The 19,371-nt window shown below is 36.5% G+C and overlaps 1 protein-coding gene across 3 annotated transcripts in view; it reads right to left on the bottom strand.

Annotated features, from left to right (window-relative positions):
• Positions 1-263: 263 nt before the first annotated feature.
• LOC103721223 (RRP12-like protein) overlaps positions 264-19,371 on the bottom strand; it is a 35,985-nt gene continuing 16,877 nt past the window's right edge. The window contains exons 8-18 of one of the 3 annotated variants that reach the window (XM_008811338.4): positions 14,887-15,077; positions 12,394-12,487; positions 12,238-12,294; positions 12,020-12,154; positions 9,371-9,436; positions 7,527-7,640; positions 6,549-6,710; positions 6,337-6,465; positions 6,125-6,226; positions 1,164-1,243; positions 264-1,073 (exon numbers count right to left, since the gene is read on the bottom strand). In XM_008811338.4, the coding sequence (XP_008809560.2) occupies positions 698-1,073; positions 1,164-1,243; positions 6,125-6,226; positions 6,337-6,465; positions 6,549-6,710; positions 7,527-7,640; positions 9,371-9,436; positions 12,020-12,154; positions 12,238-12,294; positions 12,394-12,487; positions 14,887-15,077 (1,506 nt within the window). In that variant the 3' untranslated portion in view covers positions 264-697. Of the gene's footprint in view, positions 1,074-1,163; positions 1,244-5,849; positions 5,910-6,124; positions 6,227-6,336; positions 6,466-6,548; positions 6,711-7,526; positions 7,641-9,370; positions 9,437-12,019; positions 12,155-12,237; positions 12,295-12,393; positions 12,488-14,886; positions 15,078-19,371 lie in introns of those variants that run through there. The other 2 variants (XM_026810075.2, XR_005506938.1) reach the window with 2 other exon arrangements.

Raw genomic sequence — 19,371 nt, 5'->3', positions numbered from 1 at the left:
TGATATTCTAATAGATGGTGGCCTATTCGTTTCCTCGTATAGAAAGTACTATGCGTAGGGCTGTAACTTTCGATCATTGAGCTAGATTTGGATGATCCTCCCAAATAAAATTTTCTATTGATTTGTCAAATTGAAGAGAACCAAATCCACTGTCATTCCACCAATACTTGTATTTTCTAAGCTCCGGACACTCTGGGTGATCGTAGGGACGTATAGAATCCATGCCAGCATCAACATGACCACTTAAACAGAAAGGCAGCATGAAAAAGGAAGGGAGGGGGGAAAATCTATCTTATAAATCAAGATTTTACATTGAAAATAAGGTACTGTAATCTAGTTATAGTTTTCATGTTTTTGTAAAAGAATAAATAAACTCGGATTGTACATCATTCCGGGAGAACAGTCAAAAAGATTGTCATGGGTGAGGCCAGAATTTGACGTGGTGATCAAGGTGAGAAAATATGACTTGTGTTTTGCCTCCTCCCAGCATGTGTTGAAGCACCTGACCTTCCATATCACTTTCAGACATTGTGTTTTTTCTTCCAGCAATTCTGGTTCCTAGCTGAGTGTCAAATTTCAATGTCAAGCTCAGACGGTCTCCAAGCAAATACCACATACTTCCCATGAACCTGGAGACATGAGATGGGACTGCAGATTCTCATTGTGTATATCTCCATCTTGCAAATGCTTATGAAACTCATTTAACTCCCCGTGGATTTCCTGACATTTTGCGTTTGTTGGATTTGGCAGATGGATCAAACTTGGAATGTGCTGGGGCATGCTTCGGCTTCTTGTCGTCCCTTCTATGGTCACCAGTTGCTCTATTGCGCCACTTTGGTCTATCAATCACATTCCTCTTTTTGTTCTCTCTTGACCGTGCTTCAAGTAAACTCTCAGAATTAGAAGGATTTGCACCATTTGTCAATTGGTTTCTACCAGCAGTTTGACAAGTCTCATTCATGCTCAAAATATCTTTTCTCTGTTTCTTTCTTCTCCCTTTCTGATCCTTGGTAGTTGCCCTGGAATTCTTCTCTTGTGATCCAGTTACATCACCAAGTACCCTTTTCTTCCCTCTGCAAATGTAAAGCATCAAATGACAACTATAATTTAAGAAAACTTGTCATGAAAACATATAGTTTATAAATAACTATGGAATCTCATACCCTTTGGTGACTGAATCTGCCGACTTCACTGCTGTTTCTGAACGGGCAACTCTCTTAGGATTTTTCTTGCTTCGGCGACCCTGCAGTTAAAAAGTATCATGAAAAATTGCTGCGCAAAGGACATGCAGGACATTATCTAGAAGAGGGTGGTGATAAGTAATTCAGATTCAACAATAAGATGGTGTGTGGCAGTTCAAATTGACACGAGGTACAAGCTCAGTTCACTTCTGTAGGATACCGTTTCGCACAAGAATGTATATTTCAAAAACTCTCAACTGTGAAAAACTTGTACAAACAGAAAGTCCCATATTGGCTATTACAATGGAAAAAATTCCAAACTGGCAACTACGATGGGCTGCATCTTTGACTTATTTGTTGCTCGGATATGAACATAACTCCTCATGTCAAAATTACTATTCACCCCTCTGAGTAGGGTCCAAGTCCAGAGCATTTTGGAGGGTTGTTCCTCGTTTGGATTGGTTTAAGCTGTGATGAATAACACAGAGATTTCCCTACCCACCAACTAGCTCAATAGTTTTCAATCCAAGCCCTTCCCTTGCCTAAATTTCTTTGGCTAGAAATTCAGCACCAATTTCTTGACAGTAGACATCAGGTTGACAATGCATTCTGATGCAAGTTTAAAGCAGGATCTTCCTAAGGACACCCTTGTGATTTAAAACTAAACTAGAACAATAAAGACTTTAAAGTCTATGTATGGCAGCATCATTGAATAATAATACTGCCATATATCAGAACATGAAAAAACTTTACTATCATGATAAAATGCAGGGCATTGGTTTAGAGTTCAAGAAGACAGCACTGATGATCTTTCTCAACCTCAATACTGATGCATTTAGAAGTCTTCTGTTCATCTGTATTCTAATCATTTCAAATAGTTCCTTGATGGTAAACAACAAAGTTGCTTATTTCCAGTGTAGGCACCTTAGAAAGAAAAAAAAACTATTGAAGTAGCACTTAAAATGATCATTACAAAAGTAATTTATATATCAAGTCACTGTAGAACAAAGAAGTCTCATCAATATTTATCAACTCAAAAGTATTTGGGAGTTGGGCAAGAACAGCAGCTCTTTACAGCAGGTATGCCGTGGAAGTAAAACATCACCCAATTGAGGAAGCTTTAGTAATATGATGGTGAGCCAAGCAAAACCTTTATAATAAACTGTTCCAAACAAGATTTATGACAACTTAACAAGTATGAATATAAAATAGAAGCGAATGGCAGTCTGATGACACTAAATTTTGGCATTTGCTTCTAAACCACCTTGTATGTTCTTGATCACTCTCACTTGATTGGAAGGGAGAAAAATGGTGATACCTGCCCGGTTTCTCCTACTAAGCAGGAATAGAGCATAAAATTCCCTTGAATGTTGCCGGGGCAACAGCACAAAGAAGTGTCGTTGGCATGCAGGGGAGATAGAATCTTATTAGTAGGATTAAAGCCCAATTTTATCATTACAGGATCAACGATGAAAAGCACAACCTAGAACATCTAAATATCCTAGGAAGCAAAAAATCATATGTTTTGGAGATTTGCTACCTATGCATCAGATGTTTCAAAATATGTAACCTCAATGGCATGACACAAGGTCTTGATTTCATATGGTCTAGAAACATGGAAATCAATTCCAATTTGCGTTGACTTTTCAAGATGTCTCATTATTATGGATGAGCAATTGAAATGATCATATAATATTTTATGATTCTAGCTTCATTGGTGCTTTGTGCTCACTTGATGCTCTAATTTTTTTTAGAAGCATGTATTTTCAATTTAGATGTTCCGTAGTTCATTCTAAAGTGATAGGATTAAGATTTCCATCATAAAGTTTTTCAGATGCAAGGAAAAAGTTTTTAATTTTCACATCCGTAAAACAAGATTTCAGATGTCTGGGGACTTATCACCCATGGAAATAACAAAACAAACTACCAATTCCAGTTAATGAATTTAAGTATCAAAGTCACTTGAACTTTAGATAAGCAGAAGACAATGTTCTAGATCATGAAGGCCCACATACGCTTTGTCATGGGCAAAGTAGTCGGTCATTATATCTTGGTATGTCATTATACTCTTTGTATGCTCATCAAATATACACTGATTGCAAGTTGAACTATATTTTGGTCATCTCAATTAAAAGATGAGTCAGGAAGCAAACCATCATGGACAAGTGGTGCAAACAGCTGTTAGCATATGAAAGATGAGTGATCTAACTACCATAGAAGTACCATCTCATCCTTGATCCCAAGTAGAATGTTTGAGCATAAAATAGGGGGTACCCTGCCACTGACCAAAAAAATGTTTCAAACCAAGTTGTGGGGGGCCAGAAGGGTCACTCACTCATTAAAGTACCCAATACAACAAAATCAGATGAAAACCAAAGCCCTACAGAACCTGGGACGTTTCATTACCTTAACCTGTTTGAATACCTTATGTTGAGGCTAATTATCATAAAGTCTTCCCTAGCATCTTAATTGGTCTCGATTGTCAATGGCTGGCAGGCATATCGATAACCCACCAGATGTTGACTTACAATGCACTCTTTTATTTAAGCCACAAAGATACTTTGCAAAAAACTGATATTGAATATAAAGACTCGTCTGCTGTCGCTTCATATCTATAGTAGGATTAATTGGATATAAATGGTAAATAAGATAGTTTCTTACTCATCTAAAATTCTGTAAGCATTTGACTTTGTTCTATACATTTTAATAATCTCCATTATCACAGCAATGCAATAACATTTTTTGAAACTGAAAGATAACATATGACAAATCCACTCAACATGCATGATATGTGGTTGTGCACTCATATATGCATGTGTGTGCAGAGGCTTGCAGCCAGACATCCAAACACAAGGGTTTAAAAATTTCGATGCCAGGCCCCTTCCCGATTTATTTCTGTCATGGTACAGTACCAGGTTGGTACAGTCGGAATGTACCAAAACAGCCAATCACAACAAGAAGAGAAAAGAAAAGGCTAAAAAAACTTGTGTCCTGGTCCATCCCAGTGCGTCCCAAGTTCAAGAGGGATGTAACTGGGATGGTTGGAATGGACTGAGACATCTTCATTTACAAAAACCAGTCTCCTACAGGTATCTCGGGAACCAGTCTCCTGTCGGAATGGTACTGTACAGTGGTCCCATCCCATTCCTGGCTAGTCAAGACCTCCTATGCAAATGTGTAGCCAACTAGCCATGCTGTCATTCGCTTTTGTTTTCCTTTTTTTGCGCTTCACACCTCAACACTTGACTAGCCAGGTCTTCAAGTGATATAGAGCTCATGTGCTGACCACCTAACAAAGACTAAACGTACAGATGATCTAGGTAGTTGCAGCAAAAGATGAGGAAAAAATTAACACTGGAACTCTTCACTATTGTTCCTCTCTTGCTCCTAGCCTAGCCTAAGTCAGAAACCTGCTAACCCTCACTGAATAAACATATTAGATCTAGAGGCCGCATTATCTAGAAATAGGTAAAATATCCTTTCTTTTCAAGGTTTGCTGCCGACCGGTTCAGCCTGTACCATACCGGTACTGGCCAGCGCTGGCCAGTACCGGTACAGCCACAGAATTTGGTTCCGTCCCCTAGTACCAATGCGTACTAGGGGACGGAACCGAATGGCTCCTTGCCAGTACCGATACGGTTTGCACCTGTTCAAGCCTAGTACCAATGCGTACCGGTACGAGCCCGGTACCAGCACCGGGGAAGAAGAAGAGGAAGAAGAGGAAAGAAGAGGAAGAAAGAGGAGGAAAGAAGAGGAAGAAGAAGAGAGAGGAGAAGAAAAAGAAGCTTACCTCCTCCCTCGGGCCGACCTCCTCCCTTGGGCCGACAAGGATTGCCCGTTCTCCGGTGCGGTTCCGGCCCCTTCTTTGCTCACAGGAGAAGGGGGGAAAGAGAGGAGAAGAGAAGAGAGGAGGAGAAGGGTCGGGAAGGAGAGGAGAAGGGGAAAAAAAAAAAGGAGAGAGCAAAGCGTGGAAACGCATCCCCGACTCGAGCCTGCGCGCGTTCCACGCGGTGCGAACCGCAGACCACGCGCAGAGAATCGCGCGCGCGTGGATCCTCGAGCAGGCTCTCCGCGTGGGGCAGCGAGCCCCGCTTTTAATGCCACAGAGTGGCATTTATTGCCACTCTGTGGCCGAACGCGGACGCGCGCATGTCCACGCGCCCGTCCGCGCGTTTTTTTTTTTTTTTAAGCGGAACCGGTTCGGTATCGGTTCCAACTGGTACCGGTCTTCATCGGTACGTCGGTTCGGTCGATTCCGCATATCTTGTTTTATTTATAAATAAACTCTTCTAATTGGTTTATGCATGCAAGTTTTTCATGTAATGGCATAGTTTATAAGGGTATGCAAGAATCTATGCCTTCATATGAGTAGCCATGTGAATTTTTGAGTGTTTGGAAGGAAGGGTGCATGCATCATGTGCCTAAGTCTGTTCATGACATCATAAAGAGGAATTATTTGAGCTTGGCATCCTTCTTGGCCACAAATTTTTCAAAGCAAACCAACAAACTCCAACTAGTAAATCATGAACATATATGAAGTCAAAGTTTATATTAACAGAGCACAAATACCACATATTTGGTCTTGCATCCAATGCGAGCTTTCTAAGCTGCATAGACAGTGCATGAATGTGCTTCAGTTTTTCCATGGAGGTATGTAAAAAGAATTACCCAAGGTCCTAGTTGGGCCCTATATTCCCAAGAATGAACTCAACCATTCCAAATAGCAACCTGTAAGAAGTCTTAAAGTTAAAATTTATAACGACGGAGTGCATATACGCTACATCTGTTGTTGTTATCCAATACAATCCAATACAAGCCTTTTATGCTACAATATAATAGATATAGGACAACTGTTACCAAGAACACTTTGCGTTGGTCAAAAGTGGCAAACAATTATGATCATTCTTCCTAATATTATGGTGATATACAAAAAGAAACTCTACCTCTTTAATGGTTTTAACGAAGGCCTTGCAGTTTTTAGGCACAATAATGTCGATGGCATCAAAACCACACTTTCTTATGAAGATCTCAAGGATGACTGCAACCTGCAATTTGGTGTAGTTGCTTAATCATGTAACAAGATTTCACAGGAGAAGAAATAAATTGACAACAGATATCATTAAAAGAACCAAAACAATGCTCAAGTGGCACATGCCTTTGATTTGAAATGATGTTTTGAAACAGATGACCATGGCAATATTCCATTGACAACATTAGGGACAAGTTTCAGTAGTTTATCGGTCTGCAAGGAGGAAACCAACACCTTTACGAAGCCCAAAGCTGCCTATCACATGTCATAGCGCATATGAGATTTCGAATTAGAAGATAAAACCCCAAGCCAGAAATAAACATGCAGCAGAAACTCACTTTAGTGACTTCAATATCTTTGTTTTGCAGCAAAACTAAAACTGATGGCAGCAGGTTTGGCACAGCCAGACAAAAGTCAGCATCATTGTATATAAGCAATGAAAGTGCAGATATTGCTCCGCTTATTATGTGAGGAGATGAACTAGAGAGATATCCCATCACCTGCAAAGTGAAATAAAATGAATAAAATGAACTTAAATATACACTAGCAGCTAATTATGATGCAGAGCTATGTAAGAGGCACGTCCTCAATACAGATAAGATGCTTTGTTATAGTAGCTAAAAAGATGCTTAAGAAAGGGCAAGATAACTGGTACATAAACATGTTTGTCAAATGATTATCCGCATATATCACTAGACAAATCATAAATCAAGCAATAGATCCATCTAAATTCTGTGACAGCCCATAAGGTTGTTATAAATCTCAGGTTCTAACAATTAAATGTAAGAGCAGGTAAGTTATCCATCTGCTTCTTCCTAAAGACCGGAATATAAGGCACACTTGACTTCTCATGACGAAAATGCTAACAATAAACTGATACTAATGGAATTAAAAAATACAATAACAACAAAAATGACCAAGTGATACAATCTATGTGAACATTGGGAAAAATCTAAAAACAAATCTGAAGACAGCAAGATTAGCAGTTAGAAAGGAAAAAAGAAACCAAAGAAGAAAAAATGGCTTGCACAGAACTCCATAGTCTTGACACCATGGCAAGGTTATTCAACAAATTATAAATTCTAATTATAAAGTTCTTGCAGGAATCTCTTATTATATTTTCTTAAGATACCATCTGTACCTTCTGTCCAATGAATCACGGAACTATCATCACACAAAAAATATTGAAATGACTTAAAAAATTAAGATAACAATTTTACATGAATACATTGTGAGGGTAAAATGACTTAACACAATTGCATATATACATGAGACAGCTCTAACAGTCTATGATGGATCAGTGTTGGTAACATTACCATACTAATTAACCGTTGAAGATCTGATTCTGCATCACCAGACTGAGGGTTCTTTAAGCTGCCACTTATAGTCAGGAGTACATCATATGCTAGTTTTCGAGATTCTTTCTTAGTCTGCATAAGATTAAGAAAGTCAAATTCAAGAGATCTGGATATCAGATTGAATAGCTTGAAATAATACTAAATATTTTAACAATAAGAAATTCAATACGCATATCATAGATCAAATATGTATTTGACTTGGACCAAAAATGGATAATACTATAATCTGCAATAATGCCAAAGCCTATGCTAATATTTAACTTCATCTAAAACACTAATCCTGTATTATGGCTTAATCATAATATATAGATTAAATATAACAAAGCACTAAATTGTTGATTGGCATGTACTAGCATGTGGCATAGCTGAATGGCAGTGGATGCCAAGAACTGGAATGTTACACCACAGCATATACATTGTCAATGCCAGCCTGCACAGCACTGGAGCACAGTTAAATACCTTGTATAGTATGTGACATTTACGTACCATGCTACTAAATTCTAATTCATAAAGCCTGAATAAAAATATGGATACAAGCAAAAGAAAAAAATGTGAGAAAACTGCAATCTAATAATCACATATTATCAAACCTAAGATACTATTTCTTATTCATGTGAATCGCCTGTTTCTGCTTTGGCTCATTGGACCATGTGCTATTCGAGCATTTAGCGAGCATTTTACAGAGACAAGATGGACAAAATACTTGAGTGAAAGATGGTGAGAAATTCTGGCCCATAGTAAAGAAAAGAAATACATGAAAGCTTTGGAATTTTAGGTGACAGAGAGACTTTTGGACATTTATTTATGTTTGTGATGAAATATTTAGTTTACTTCTAAAAAGCTGTTCTTCTTTTCGATAATACAAGATAATACCAAGCTAATTTGGACATATGCAAAGCAAAACAAACATTATCATTAAAAAACCCCACTGCACTTATGAAGCACTAGATTTTCTTGATTTGTCATGACTTGTGAATATGCTTCATTTAAAACCAGATAAGAGGCACTTGCCTTTAGATTATTGTGTTATAACAAATCTTCATAAAGGGGCCAATAGTTTTAATTTCTCAAAACTTCCTGTGAGGCACAATGACCTCTCTAGTAATAAGAAGGGAGCATCCACGTGAACAATAACAGTTGTAGTTTCCATGCAAAATGAGGCAAGACAGTATTTCTTTAAGCCTAACTTCCTTCTCCTCTTAAAGCATGTTAGGCTGTACATATATTATGCATGGCCATATTCTCAATCCTGGAATGAATAATGCAGTTACACACTAATTCAACATGTTATACAGATATTTTTCAGGCTTGCAATCTGATAAAAATGAAATGATGTAAGTTGATGCTACCGGTGATCCTTGTATCAGTCAAGATTTTTTTTTTTCTTTTTTTTGCAATCGTGGGATAAGAATAGTCAAATTTACTCCTAAACAAATTGCAACTTTTTACTTGAAACTTAAAAAAAAACAAGAATCCACATATCTTTCATAAAAGGAAGACAGGCATTTTCCAAACATCCGTATGTAAATTATTAGTTTTTGACTTTATGTGTGACAGACGTCACAGAACCATTGTTAGGGTTAATAGGGGGTAAGACCCATGTTGACTTGTCTGACTACATTAAAGACACATTCATGTTGCCCAAAGATTATGCATGGGCAATTATGATTCGCATGTGGCCTACCTTCTAAGAAAATAAAAATTGATAGGCATAAAAGAAAGAAAATTACAAATTTTAGAGAACACTAAAATAATGTATGAATAGTAAAATAATGCTATCCATCGCAGGGTAGTGACAAAACCTTTAGTGTGAGTATAATCTCATTCAGAATTAAAAATGCTTTGGTGTTCATGTTCTCCTCATTTCTCTGCAAAAGAATTGAAAATTACAGGTTAGAGAAGCTTTTTTGTGAACTGAGTGAACTACATGCTCCTGCAAATGAAAACTTGACAATTTGAAGCATCGCAGAGATTCCATGCACATATAGATAAATACAACTAACATAATGCCAGGACCCAGGAGTGTATATGTGTAGTAAATGTAGCAGTCAAGAAGACTAATGAACAATGCCATGTTGGACAACAGCTGAGGTTGCTATAACCAAAAAAGTAGAATTCAAAAGTTAACATTCAAAAACTAAATGAAAATGGCAGCTTTGGTGTTGTTTCAACTTTCAATTTCAGGGAAATTTTAGGGAAAGAATTAAATGAGGATCGAGTGTGTGTGGAAGAAGTCTCTTTGTGGATACATATTCCATCAAACAAAACCTCAGCATTTGATAAAATCCCTTTTCTTCTGAATAACTAATTCTAAGAATTTAAAGTTATTAACTAAAACTTGAGGAGAATGGGTTGTTATATTTTTAACGAATCCATCATCGAGGCTTTATATGAATATATAAAACCACGAAAGGTTATTTCTATAAAAGATAATAAGTGCAACTCATGCTGAAATAACTTGACTTTGCAGATGCATCATGCATGTAAAAAGAATTCAAGCATGGCCCACACATGCAAGATGTAGGTCTTTGTGTATGTGTTTAAGCAATAGCATATACTACAATCTCCATCCTCTAATACCTTCCCTCCAAAATCATGGAATATCAAAAATGAAAAAACAAATCCCAACAAATAACAAAAGCACGAGGTAGCACAGGTCTCGCAAAATGTCTTGCTAATCACCTGAAGGACCGTATGCAAAACATTTCGAGTAACTAGATAGAAATGTCAAACAAAGTGAAAATCAATTTTGATGTGCTGCTTCTGCTTGTGAAAACAAAATTGCTAGAAGGTTTATTATGAAAATAAAAAGGCTGACTATTATGAATATAGAAAAGCATGGGCTGTAAGGCCATTGAACTATCATGCCATGCCGGTAAAAATACAACTAGATTTCATGTCAGGAAACAAAGTCTTAAGTTAGAAACATTGCAATGGATCCCAACTCTCTAGACTTGTTACTCAGAAGGAATACATTACAAAGAAAAGAGGCAAAGAAAAGAGGCAAAGTGGTAACAAACTCAAGTTAAAAACTGATACAAATAATTTTAATTAGTAGACGACTCTCTAGATGCAGCTCCCAGATTTCCTACCTCCAGTTAATACATTCCCAAAATTTCACACTTGTGCTTCCCATGACTTCGAAAATAATCAATAAATGCACTTGGCAAGCTTCAGAAATTTGGCTATAAATAGGTTACAGGTTAGGTTATTTTAAGTAACTGTATCTTAAATAAAACAACTTTTATAGCATGGAGGATATTAAGAAATAAAATATTATATAAGTATCCCTTAGTGAAGACTGTCATGTCTTGTTCAATCAATTTTAAGTATTAAATCATATAGAAGAATGAATATAACTTGTTTTTAGAGGCGAATGCAGATTTCAAATCTAACTGAAGAAATCCTCGCCATCTTTAGTTAAACTCCTAATACTTCAAATCCCAAAAAAGTTTGGAAGAAAATTGTTATTAAATTATGCTATAAGTTTCAGCTACTTTTAATCCAGAAAACATTGGCATTCACCAATGTCCGTAAGATATCAACTATCGATTTCAAAAATACCTTTCCAACAAGCCTACGATCATCGAAATCCGATATATATATATACATATATATATATATATATATATATATATATATATATATTATATGCAAAAAATTTATGCCTTTTGAAAGATTATTGGTTCCATGTAGACTGCAATACATTTTGATCATTCGATTTAATAAATATCAGACTCTATCATACATTGTTTGGTATGCCCATTTCAAGGGGGTCAAAATTACTATTAAAATAAAAAAATAATAACAATAAACAAAGTCCATATCTTATGTCCAGTTAGCCATCTCATATCCATTCTCTTTCTTTTACCCTTACTCTCCTATAATTTACCATGAATATATTATACGATTTTGATTTGACATATCCATAACTCATATAAGTTCAATAGAAATATAAGTAAAACAATCATTTTATTGTTCAATGTTAGGTTTCTTAACGTCAGATGCAAGTGAAGTAAAGAGACAACGAGATGGATTATTTTATCTTACCATGTGTTATATACAAATAATATAAGGGAAACCAGGATATGATTGATGGTTATGATTTCCATCAGCTCATGAAATAGTTGGTACATATATCATTATTTTTATATCAAATGATTAATTTTATTCTGGTGATTTTCATGTTTTTATTGTTTAAGATTAAACTACTTTCAAGTTCAACATGCATATGTTCAAGGTGACATATAGAGTTTGTCTACTCTCCTTTCAAATGGATCAAAGCCTCAATCTTGTCAATGCAAATTAACAATGGATATGTTAAATTGAGAATCTATACTATTAACCATGATCTACATCATAAAAACTATCAAGAAACCAAAAATTAAGTGTTTTGAAGCCTGAATACACATGCATCAGTGGGCAACAATGAGAAAGTTCTTAGTTCTCACCTTTAACATGTGAACCAATAGAAAATGGTAACACGACAAACGATTTTTCAACGCCATACTATCCGCAGGGGCCTTAATACTATTAAACAGATCGATTAACTCATTAACTCGAGCTGAGCAAAACCAACTATGCCCCTGCACAACAAAAGAACAAAGTTTATTTAAGCATAATGTCGGTATCATTTTGAACATTATGTAGCCAAATTTATTCTCTTGACCTTCAAAATTTTACTCAAAGTAAAGTATGCTTCACGTTGACAACGCTCATCACAAACCTGGCAAGCAATACAAAATTATATGGATAAATTAGTCTGCAATAGCAGAATGAATATTTGTCTAATGCTTCAAAGGGAGAAGAGTTATCTGAAGACTACCAATAAAGAAGACCTGACAAAATCAAAAAATATATTAATGAGATCTTTATCAGCTGCTTCAACAAATGAGGATACAAGCTCCATAACCAAACACCTGCATTAGAGAAAGTTTGCATTAACCTCCTGGTCTGCACCCTAAAGCAATAAAGAACATAAACTCATAATGCCTTTGGAAATATCTTATGGTTAATTATAAATCTGCAGAAACTAAAGTGCATTTCCAGAAACATTACTTCATGAACTCATTAATGATGATGTGAGATTATGCTAGATTCAAAGGGAATTTTAAACAGCAATGATTAGAAAATTTCATGCAAGGTAAAAAGATAATGCTATCAAAGGTCCTGGACGTATGGCCACAAGCACACAGGCAATCTTCATTATGCTGACTCACTTGTATCAAAGGGCTTAGACTGTTATTTTTCACTCCAACTTCATCCTTAGAGCAAGAACTCCTTTATTACCCACTTGACAAGCCATATGCAATCTGTTCTTAGAGGAATGATGAATGGAGATAGCAAAACTAAAAACATGAAACCTTTTATATTTAAAACTTAACTGAATTATTAACTATAATAAATGTCAAAAACTGAAGTATTATGTTGTTCAAAGATATACTTATGAAACTTATAAAATTTCTACTCTTGAAAATGAGTAATGCCGGACCAAAATAGGAAACATCATTCATCTGACACATATAAATGATTCAAATACATAAAAAATTAACCAGATATGCATGTAATACTGGTGAAATCACTGATAATTCTCACAGTCCAGATCATTACTAAGGCAAAAACCATAAACTAAGATGGACAACCATATCAAGTTTGAAATTAGCATTTTAAATGCATTTAAAAAAAAGTTTCAGATAAAGTCAATACCTTGTACGCGAACAGATTACTAGAGCACAAGTACAAAGAATAATATGGGAAAATAGTGAATTAAAACATAACTACATTCCCAGATACCATCAGTTTTGCTAACATACATGTTCTTTAGCATACATGACTCAATTTGTTGCTTTCACACTAAAAAAAATTACGTTTTCTACTTAACACTAATATTTTATTTTTCAAGCATTGTAATAAAATCATAAATTGATTTCGCCAGCCATACTTTAAATGCTGGTTCATTTGTTTTTTCAGATATCCAGACATGATCGATGCTTATCCAATATATACATAGGTAAGAAACATGAAAAACATTCAATTTGCTTTTAAAGCATATAAAAATTAAACCTAGCAGCATAAGGCCTATCTCCAAAAGGTCTCTAGGTGACCTACATCCACATAGCATCAATCGGTCATCCACGCAAACGAAGAAGGAAATATCGCAGAAGAACAAGCTTACCCACGGGAGGAGCGAATTGGGAGGGCGAATGTACATAGGTGATTTTGTAAAACATGTGATTTTTTGTGTAAGAATATGGCTGGGTGTTTTGAGCACTATGTGCATATGTACATACTGGCATTAGGCACAAGCAAATGCACTTGGCAATTTTGGTTGAATACACTCTTGTTCTGTTATATGCATCCTTTAATATCAATAATGTGGCTTCTGAATTCAGATTTCCCCATTAAAGGGCATGCCTGCGTTGTTCGTGTGTATTTTCACACAACATCCTAGCACCAGACATGTTCATATGCACTTGATGATTTTATTTAAATAGATGATGTTTGCTACATGTGTGCTCTTTTCAATTCTCTCCCTCTAAACTATCAAAGAAAGCGACAAGGGAGTTTATACAATAAAATCAAATTCCATGTTCAATTCCATAGTTGTTATCTAAAAGAGAGGTCTGGCTACAATTCTTGAAAAGCAGAAAGAAACAAACATGCAAATGCACTGATACCTTCAGTTTGTGTTTGAATGGCTTAGATTATTATATGAATATTCCTTGGTAAAGACAACTTGAGGTCTATAAACAAACTCCAACTTTATCAAAAAACAACACATCATCCCCATGATTCTTGGGAGAATAGAATAAAAGATGTGACTCTCCATAATGGCTTCATTTCTCCAGTAGTCCTCATCCTGGTATGTGTCCTTCATCGCTCTACTTAATGTCATTTTATTCAGACAAGAACTTACCACTGATTTCCATTTAATCACGATTTCCATTAAATCAGCACATCGACTACCATATTTGATTTTTTTTGTATGCAGCTTTTATCATTAAACTGACCAGGAACTGATGTACTTCTCATTCAAGATGCATACATTAAGCTGCATTACATAGGGACATACAAGAGGGTATTGCTAGTGCCTAGTGGAGATATAACTTAAATAGCAAAGGATATTCAACAGATATAGCTATGCTGCCATCATTTTAATCATAAATGTGGAGCATTAAAATCATTAGCTATGTTTAGATAAACAATCTTAATGCTTATGCATTGTGCAGAAAGAACACAAAAAACTAAAAAGTGGTCAAACAATGAAGACTATCAACAAGTTCATGAATATGTATAAGGAATAAGAAATGCTTGTTACCTATTTTCTTTGTGTTTCTCCTTATTGGCTGATTCTTCTACCTCTTCCTTCTTATCAGCATCTTGACTTGGATCCTCCAGTTCTTTAGATTCAACTAAAGAACCTACTAAATCAAACTTTTCCAATAATGAAAGAAAGAGGCTATGAATGCTTTCACTCCCGACAAGAAAAGCTAAGCAGCCAATTGTTTCCTGAAATCATCCAAAAATAAAAAAAATAAAAACAGAGGACTCTTTTAGTTAAAATTTCTTATGCTTAAGGTTAGCCTATATATCACCAAATAGTCGCTCTACAATGAAAACTGAAACAATGAATTCACATGGCAATTGCTTAAGGTGGACCAGGGAAAGCAAGTTTAGTAGAAGTTAAAATAGATAGGTAGAAAGATGGAATAAATAGACAGGATAGAAAGATAGATAGATACATAAATACATACATAGATACACAATATAAACTATAAAGGAAATGGTGGAGCATCTTCCCCTGTACCCAGCTTCCCAACTTTGACCTAGGGAGTCTGCTCACCCCTTCATCTTCCAATTTTACTAGCTTTACAAATTTTATACTATTCAATGGTGGTGAATCACATGTAAAGGTATCACAGCCCATCCATGGTATCATAAGCCATATTATTCACATAACTATAATAATAGAGATTCTTGTTAAGGGCCACTTCTAATGTTATAGCAATCTTTGCAAAATCTTTTTTTACAACATCTATCAAGCATGGCCAAACCATCCTGAACCATCTGGTTCAAGGTGTGCAAAGCTAGACCGGTCGGTTATCAGGATGGAATGGCTTTTCGAATTGGTCTGGGCCAAACTAGGCCAAACCACGTGGAACCGCCCGGTTCCACTCAGTTCAAGATGGTTCACCCTTCACGGCTTTGCTCAACCCTCGTTCACCTCCCGAGTCACCTCTCTTGCGCTAGTGTTAGGACTTCATCATCGCCACCGTTGCTAACAATGACGATGACGACGGACCGATAAATGTCCTCTCTCAGCCTCTCTCACCCTCTCCATTCTCCCCGCTCTCTCATGCTCGTCGACAATAACAAGCCCTCTCTAGCTCGCCTCTCCCCCCCCCCCCTCTCCACTCTCTTCGCCCCTCTCCGTTCAAGGAAGCCCTCCACTCTCTCACCCGCCTCTTTCTCTCTCCTCTCTCCCCCTCCCTCTCCTCTCTCCACCCCTAGTTCCGGTAATGCCTCGAGTCAGTACGATACGTGCTAGTACCATTCTAGACTGGTACCTAGCCGATACAAGCCCTATTATCGGTTGACTTCCATGTTATTACCACAAGGCATTTCCTCCTCTTTTTAGATCCTTCAACAGAAACTTGAGTATCCCTCCTTCATATTGCATCCTCATATCTTCAATATACGTGCCTATACCATGGTAGCTGGTTCTCTATCATTTAAACTATAACTAGCAGAACTCCTAAAGCTCCTCTAATATACTCATGCCTCAAAACCTTCCTAGTTTTACCAACAAATGCATCAGAACTCACTTCAGTTACAATCGTCTTGTTTTTTGGACCTTCTTTATTGGTAAATAATAAATATTGTAAGCTATACAATTGCAAGCCTTATTGTCATTTGATTCTTTTTTCCCCTATAAGTTACTAAGGCATGTGTTGGTCAACATAACAACCTAGAAGCATATCTTCACTTCAAACATTCAGCTCTAATTTTATTAGATATGCCTTCATTTTCATCTCCATTCTTTTGTATAACGGACCTGAGATGACAAGACAATTATTTTTGCTATACTTGTTGTCTACCAATCTTGACAATGGTCGCATCATCTTTTCTATTTTCACAAAAACCGCATTCCATATACTGCTCTTTTGCTCTCCTGATTTTGAATCCTTTATACAGCCCTCAGAAAAAAAAAAAAAAAAAGATTCTCGTGATACAAGAGTTTCCTCTTTAGCATTTATTGATGTCCCCTTCTGATCAACCAACATTATATCATAAACTGAAAATATAAAATGTCATGATACATCACCCAATCCCAACCAATGTAGGACTAAACACATACCCGCACGCAAGGTTCGCCGTACCGGTACCGAACCCCGTACCGGTGCCGCACTAGTATAGGCGTACCGAGTGTCGGTACGGTACCGTACGCTCGGTACCGACCGTACCGACATTGGTGTACCGATACCGGTACCCATCGGTACGGGTACGGTACGCTCGGTACCGACTGGTACCGACCGGTACAGCGAACCTTGCCCGCACGAGTTCTCACATTAAGAGGATTTTTAATAGTTTCCATACATTAAACTTTTGAACTCTAGATGAAACTGGGAACTTACTTATTTGAGCATCATGGACAACACCTAAATCTTCTAGGCCTTTTTCACACTAGACAATGAACAATTGGGTTACAGGGATGTGAATTATAATGAATGGTCGACTAGAAAATCTACTTACTAGAGAGTCACCATTTAGATGGCGTCAATCAACCCTTGTAATGTTTCCAGAGGCCTCCATGGGCACACAGACTGAATTAAGGGATCAATCGAAGTAAAACTGCAATGAGGATTCTATTGCTACATGGATCAAGATTAGGCACAAGATATGATAATACAGAAAATCCATGTACCAACATCTTCAGAACTGTTTGTCATGTTTCAGTAAATTTATATGCAATAATTATTACAAGATGTTTTTAAATGATGTTTTTCAAATTGCAGATGTGTTCCCCATCCTCATGCTGTTTTTCAACCAAGAATGAGTTCCTTGTAGATGGACGGATGGATGAATAGATAATATAAAGAACTATTATAGGATATTGTTAGTAAAGTGACTACATACAAAACTGTGTTCCACATGGAGGGATCTGGATGTAATACTCCCCATTGTACTTCACACACAATATGCATATCCTGAATTCTGTGTCACATGGGCACCCTGATAATTATGTTGTGATCGAGGGCTTGCATAACACATCCAAATGTAGGTAGGCGGTTAAGACAGCTTAACAAGAGTAGTCCTGCTACAATATAAGAGTCCAACTCTTATATAGGCTCTCCCACATCCTCTTCATGTGGCACTGCAGCATAGTAGGTTCTTGGTGAATTGAAAGCAATTTCATGCCTGCCACGCTAAGCAAGGCGAAAGAGATGGGAATAGGCACTAAATTAAATACTTCTACCATAATATTGCAGCTTTCTTAGTTCCAAATTTCCAATATTTTAGCGATACTTTTAATGATTGGCAATTCAGGTAAATGAGTAACATATCTGTGCACTCATATAATGATGACAAATGCATAACCAAATCTTTACAGAGAATTGGAGTTTGATTGTGACTTGTTTTTATGGGTATCTGCAATCTGGTTGAAATGCCAAGAAAAGGAATCTTATAATAGCTTACCTGAAATAAGACCATTCTTTATGAAATTAATGAAAATGAAAAAAATACAAGTGTAATCCATTAATTGTCCCACCAAACCAACTACAATCGTCAATGAGCCAAAAAAATAAGCCAGTTTAGTCCATTAGTACATATAGTTGTGCAAGTATGCTGAAATTGGAATTCCTATAGAAGGCCTTTAAGTGCAGAATTTATTACATCTTAAATATTTGAACTTATCAAGTCTTAAATCGCTATACACCTAATAAGTGATCAAGAAAGGACATCATCTTGAAATTGAAAATAAATGGTTTGACTATCTGCTTTCAAGGCCTTCCACTAATAATATATCTCATATCAGTCCTCATGAACAATGATGGGCATCTAACACACAACTATTATGTATCACATCCATTAAATCAAAAGGTTTGATAATATGCTGGAGAAATTTTTTCACCAAGGAGAAACCTTTGCAAAAGAAAAAAATGTTTTATGCTTATCTTTATCAAAATAAATTTATCTACACTTCTTTGATGAACCCACTAGCATTGGATTTTTATTTCTTTAATAAACCCCTTAGAGTGGTGCATCTCAGATGTACTAAGTAACAAACATGTGCACCAAGAGGCCACAACCAACATGATCAAGTAAGATGGACCGTGCAGGCCAACCATCGAATTGCCATTGAATTTTATTAATACTTTGGCAATATGTGAAGATCATTATACATGAGAAGATAATTTTTAATAAACCCCTTAGAGTGGTGCATCTCAGATGTACTAAGTAACAAACATGTGCACCAAGAGGCCACAACCAACATGATCAAGTAAGATGGACCGTGCAGGCCAACCATCGAATTGCCATTGAATTTTATTAATACTTTGGCAATATGTGAAGATCATTATACATGAGAAGATAATTTTTTCTGGCAGTCCAGTTTTAAGTTTATCCATCAATACATAATTTATGATGCACCAAAGCGGTACTGTAAAGTCCTTAGTCCTTATTCTAGTATCTGAAAAAGATTACTACAAATTCTATGGGCAGCATATACAAATAGTGACCATTTGAGCAAATCACCAAACTGCAGGCATGACCAAATAATGGAACGAACACAACTAGATCC

The sequence above is a fragment of the Phoenix dactylifera genome, unplaced genomic scaffold (genome assembly GCF_009389715.1).
Source record: "Phoenix dactylifera cultivar Barhee BC4 unplaced genomic scaffold, palm_55x_up_171113_PBpolish2nd_filt_p 000026F, whole genome shotgun sequence".
Taxonomy (NCBI): domain Eukaryota; kingdom Viridiplantae; phylum Streptophyta; class Magnoliopsida; order Arecales; family Arecaceae; genus Phoenix; species Phoenix dactylifera.
Note: the sequence above shows the minus strand (reverse complement) of the source record. Positions and strands in the feature narration are given on the sequence as shown.